Source organism: Aricia agestis, chromosome 18, assembly GCF_905147365.1.
Source record: "Aricia agestis chromosome 18, ilAriAges1.1, whole genome shotgun sequence".
NCBI lineage: Eukaryota > Metazoa > Arthropoda > Insecta > Lepidoptera > Lycaenidae > Aricia > Aricia agestis.
This window is the reverse complement of record NC_056423.1, coordinates 14,015,859-14,022,071: the sequence shown is the minus strand read 5'-3', so window position 1 is coordinate 14,022,071 and position 6,213 is coordinate 14,015,859. Positions and strand designations below refer to the sequence as shown.

General features: G+C 38.4%; 1 protein-coding gene across 1 annotated transcript; it reads right to left on the bottom strand.

Annotated features, from left to right (window-relative positions):
- Positions 1-1,518: 1,518 nt before the first annotated feature.
- On the bottom strand, positions 1,519-2,867 carry LOC121735917. The gene is made up of 2 exons (XM_042126913.1): positions 2,709-2,867; positions 1,519-1,850 (listed from the first exon to the last, which is right to left on the bottom strand). The coding sequence occupies exons 1-2, from the start codon at positions 2,803-2,805 to the stop codon at positions 1,588-1,590; spliced, it is 360 nt and encodes a 119-aa protein (XP_041982847.1). The 5' UTR covers positions 2,806-2,867; the 3' UTR covers positions 1,519-1,587.
- Positions 2,868-6,213: the final 3,346 nt, after the last annotated feature.

The window sequence follows — 6,213 nt, the reverse complement described above, 5'->3', positions numbered from 1 at the left end:
TATTTAAATTAATCGTAGCAACTCCGCTTTTTAGGAAGCTTCCTAAAAGGAATTATATTTCGATATAATTGCCACTAATCTGAGCTCGCGTGCATGTATTATGTGTCACAGATGTGTTTATTCATGCTGGGGTCTTTAAATACCCCAGGTGACCAACCGCGTAACTAAATTCTATTTGATATTTTCATACAGTTTTTATACCAAAATAGATTTCTTTTGTGAGTTTCCTTGTATTTTAATAATAAATCAATTAAAATAATCGTATGTTAGTTCTTATTGCTTTATATTGCTTATAAGAAGTTTTAGACGCACTTTTCCAGAAATGCATATTTTGCTAAGTAGACCAAAATGATGATGATTATTTTTTGAGTGATGAATGCATATTTTGCTAAGTAGACCAAAATGATGATGATTAGAAACTAATTGTTGGTATATTTACCATACGTTTAAAGTATTAGAACAGGAAAATGTATAAAATATATAAGGTTTTGGTGCTGAAAATTTGTCAATGTTTAACATTCAATAGTTTATATGTTATTTGGACTTAGCTTTTTATATTTCAATTGAAGTTATAGGAAATTTAACTGTAATTTTAGTTATACAACACGTTTTACCACAATTTTAAATTAATGTTGATTTTTTTTTAATTTTCACAACTCACGGTTTCACAATTTTTGACAAGTTTTGGTTAAAAGTACTCAAAATATAATTAATCTTTTGATTAAATCTTATTAATATTGAATTAAATAACAATAATTTACAGAAAAAAGTTAAGAAATATATAAATTTATGCCATTTTTATGTCATTTAATTTCCGGGCTTTCGAAGACCCCAGGTGACCAACGGCGTCATTTTAAAAGCGCGACCAACCGAGGGTTAAAACTGCTGAAATGTTAAATAACTGAATTTTAGAATTTACTGTCCAACAACTTCTTTGCAAACCTATGAAAACATTATATGAATTAACTAAGATTCGCTATTTGAGATCTGCTGATTTTTAAAGCTCGATATTACTGACGAAAATAATGCCCCTAAAATTATATTACGTTCCAGAGGGCATCGCAGTAAAAAGTTTCGGAATCACTGCACTATACCTAAGTGGCAAGTTGCATATATTTCTATTATAATGGAAAATGCAGTTTCCAAGTAAAATAAGTTTGGAAAATAATTCGTCAGTAAAATAGAATGTTTAAAAGTGTTCTAACGACGCAAGAGTTGCATTTGTTTAGCAACAGTTATAAAGATTGTTCTTAGATGTTTTAAATGTTACAGCCTATTTTTGAGAAATAGAGATTACAAAATGACGCAAACTTGTTCGCGTTTTTTGGCGATTTTTACGGTACGCGGGAACCGTAATTTTTTTCGGGATAATTAATGTCCTTTTTCGGGACTCAAAGTATCTCCGTGCCGAATTTCAGAAAAATCGGTTCAGCGGTTTGAGCGTGAAGAGGTAACAGACATACCGACACACTTTCGCATAATTTATAATATTATATAGTATGGTTACAAAAAAACAAACACTTTAAAAATCGTTTTATTCTCAATCGTTATGTCGTCATGGTCCAGTTACTCCTGGTCTACCTACTCTTACTTCACTAGCTTGTCCAGTATCTCCGGTTGCTTATCCAGCTTCTCCGGTTCCTTACCCAGCTTCTCGCAGTCCTCGAGCTTGACGCAAGTCTTGGTGGGGGTGTGCCTCACCATGCCCGGCTCGCAGTAGCAGGCGCTGTAGTCGCAAACATGGCCTCGCTGGTCTGTCACCGGGTGCGGTTCCTCGCAGGTCGCCTCGGGGGTGAGGTAGCCGCAGCCGGTGGTGTAGGCGCGGGTGCCGACCTCGCAGTCGCGGTCACCTGGGTGGAGAGGCTAGGTTCAGGCTGCGTTTCCACCAGATATAATATGTTGCGAGGAATGTGTTAAGAATCGCTTCATCGACGTGAGCTTGCCATCGCTCAGCACGGCTATTGGATCTTAAAAACACATTCCCCGCAACACATCTCTGGTGGAAACGCAGGTTAAGACTATGGGCTCCCACACAAAACAGCGAATTCGCATCGCATCGCAAAAATATGCGACAAAACTCATACTAAATGACATTGCGCGAATTCGCAGTTCTGTGTGGGAGTCCTATGATCATACGGATTTTTTTTTACGGAAATTGGCCAATGCGAGTCGGAATTTTCCCATGTATTATTATCAAAAAATAAGTGAATCTTTCAGCGCTGCTATTTTGACAGTAAACTGTAAACGAGGGACACAATACATATACACATCCTAAAGTATTACTTAGCCAGTAGGTAGCAACTAGAAATCACTAATGGCAGAGGTCAAGGTAGAGATAAGCTAACGAGAATAATTACAATAACAACAGAAACATCAAAATGTTCCTCTGTAAAGAATACAAAACAACAAGAATATAAGAACATCGTAAAAAGGTTTCCTTTAGATAAAGGGAAGAAAGGTTTATTTTTATTTTTGCTATTTACAAATTGTACTTTCGCATTTATAATATTAGACACTGTTACTGGTCAATAACGGACCACTAAAGGTAAATGCTAGTTAATTGGCGATTCATATTCTTATTTATTTATTTGCTTCAATGCTGATTACATGCATACAGCTACTGGATCCTGGACTGAACTAAAACAACCATAAATACCAGCGTCTAAAACCAACGATACTGGCGCCAGCTACTGTAACCCTTTACTCACATTTCCCATTGATGTAGATGCAGCCTCTCGGGTGCAAGTCGGTGCCGGCCAGCGCCAACCCGACCAAAGCCAGTACACAAACTATGACGGTCTTCATTGTATATTATAATATGTCCGATTCCTTCAAGCGTATGTATCACACTGTGCTTATCTTGTTATTCATATCTATCTATATACTTGTTGGACTTGATTCTAGCTGGATTCTAGTATAGTGGTCAGCAGGTACTTTGTCTGTGTTGGTGACTAAACAGGGTATTTAGATAAAATGCTTTAAAAAGTTTCCACAGCAAAGTGGTTCAGTGGTCTAGAGTTTGGCTGTAGACTCGGAGGTCGCGGGTTCGATTCCCGCGTTGGAAACATGTTATTTCCAAGTTTGGTTAGGACAATGCAGGCTGATCACCTGATTGACAAGTAAGATTTTTTAAAATATTTTCACTTTAAGGGCCGGCTAGTATAGTATAGTATAGTGTTATAATAATATTATATTAAAGTACACATATTTGCGCTGATATAAAGGACATAATATCTCATTTTCACAAACTGGGAGCGAGTGAAGCGCGGAGTTTCAAAGACTCAGTTTTCGCGTGAATTTTAAACGGAAATGCGAACAAAATTCCGGCTGCAAGTAGTAAGCAGTTAGGTCGGGGAAAATAGAAGATTTTATATTATGCGGTACCCGATCATTGTTAACTAGAGTCCAGTGGTCGAAAAGACCGTAAAATTCTTTTGCACCTTATGGTGTCGCATGGCGTCCATCCATTCCATCCGTCCATTTTTGACATTTAACTGTTTTGCTGAAATACAAATTTTTAAATAGAAGATTAAAATGTCTTAGGGCCTGTCTCACCCGAAGACCTCTAATGATAAAGTGCCTGATAGGCTATCCACAACTGGTGGTACAGCAACCAACAATCTGTGTTTTTTACTCTCTAAGCTATAAATATAACTATTAGCTTTACATAGTAAATATGATAATAGAGGCGTCTGCGTGGTCTAGTGGTATAGAGCGCGGCTCTTGACTCGGAGGTCGTGGGTTCGATTCCCGCGTTGGAAACATGTTATTTCCAAGTTTGGTTAGGACGATGCAGGCTGATCACCTGATTGTCTGACAAGTAAGATGATCCATGCGTCGGATGGGCATGTAAAAAGTCGGTCCTGCGCCTGATCTCTCGCCAGTCGTGTCGGTCTTCCGTCCCACTGGGTTATGAGAGTAAAGGAACAGAGAGTGCCCAAGTGTGTACTGCGCACACACTTGGGCACTATAATATTATTCCTGCGTAGCTGGCCTGGTTTCAATGAAACCGGCCACCTTCACCGAAACCGGTGTGGGAGCTATTATTATTATTATGATAATAGAGTATGCTATTTGGTATTCACGGTCGCCATTTCTATACAAACTTTGGTACGAACAAACAAACCTACACATTATCTTTAACATAACGACCTTCAATAACATAACATAATAATTAATAACATAATACTGGATACTGGATACGAGTATACACGCGCATCTCTTCGACCAGTTCTATTTTGGTTTGACATATTTTGATCTAAAATTGTAAATAATATTTTTTATTAAGTTGTTTATTTGCAAAACTTTTCCAAGCCCGTTTTAATCAATCACCGTCATAATAATATTATTATACTCGTAGAGTGCAGACCATAAAGTTAATATACCTAGCGGAATAGAGCAACAATCTCGAGATGTCATACGAAACCGAAATTGGTTTCATCTGTGTGCAAAAATATGTGTACGTATACACTTAACACAAGCATGATTGAACATGATTTCTATGAGTTTAAATTGTCAACGTGCGGCACGTGCCGACTGGACGTAAAAAAAGAGTGCTGCTGTCATGTATCACACGTCTCTTTTTACCACGCAGTGTTACTAATAGTGACATCTCTCTTGCTCAGGCCTTTGTTTCTCTATTCCGCTAGGTATATTATCTTTAGGTGCAGACGTGGTGCAGTCTACAGTCCTACCGACGACTTCAGTCGCCGCGCTCAATATAAAGCGATGCAATGAAAGCTTATCAAAAAATATAATAAAATTGTATAACAGTTAACCCCCGAAACCGCCCCGGTACAAAATGTCACACATTAATTCCCCCGTTATTGAATTACGTCGCATCGCCCGCCGATAAATTCATAACGCGATACAAAAATTTAAGCCGCGTCGTATACCGCCGCCGAGCTGCTGATTAACAGCGGTATATTACACTTAACGAGCGGGCAATCACCTGATGGTAATAATAATTAATAAGCACATAGCAGATCTCCGAGTCTCATCTCTCTCTCGTCTTAATATATAAAAATAAGTCGGGTTTTCCTTCCTGACGCTATAACTCCAAAACGCACGAACCGATTTCCACGGTTTGCATTCGCTTGAAAGGTCTCGGGCTCTGTGGGGTCTATAGAAAAAAAAATCAGAAAAAACTTCAAGAGAAAAGCAGGAAAACAGGGAAAATCATTTTATGGCAAAACAACGTTTGTCGGGACAGCTAGTTGTTAATATAACCTATACACTGTGTTACCCGGAACATTATTTTAATATTATAAATATTAAAATCAATGACATTTACCACTTAAAATTTTTTTCATTGGCTCTGTAGCTAGGCGCTATTGTATAACATAAATACCCACAAAACCGCTTCAATCGCAGTCGGGTAAGCTCGCTAGTGGCTACTGCTGACGTTGCGGCCATATTTCACGAGCTAATTATTGAGTATCGACCAGCAGTAAATAACCCGCGACTGGCCGTAATGACCCCATACATCACACCGCACCACCGCACGTGTCGCCGGCGATAGGTTAGTGTTTAGGTTACACCGCGCCTGTGTAGGGTTAAAGACACCCGTCAGTCATCTTACGACGGGCTTTGGCCCACCACACTTTCCCACCGCTGTATCTCCTGTGTGGCCAGGATCGACGGCGGTATCCAACCACGAAAACCCTTTGATATGATCTGAGGGAGCCCGAGGGACATGCTAAAGCTGTCTTGGGACCCGCAACGAAATTAATCAGAAGAAGATAAGAGGAGTAGGAACTATCAAATTATCTTAAGGTGACGCCTTGATAATTTGGCTACAGCGATATCGATTTTTCTCAACAATGACTAAAGCTAAGAAATTAAAGTTCATTGTCAGTATTCATTATGTCTTTATCTTTGAATTACCCATAGCATAACACGATTGGTCAACTTTTATAACACAGAATAATTAATCAAAAATACCTGTATAAAAACAGGGATTCTAATAATTTTGCCAACAGAGAAGAGTGATTTAAGCTTCCAAAATTTGTACATAGATTAGTTCAAGCATACACTATATGTTTTTCCCATAGCTATAATATGAATTATATTTATGGTTTTTAAATTACACGACAAAAACCATTTTGTCGTTTACGCCCTTTCCATTTCTTTCTGTTCCATTTCTTGTTTTCTAAAACAAGCGATCTAAAATGACGACCTCGGTGGCTCAGTGGTGAGCGCGTTGGTAGCTCA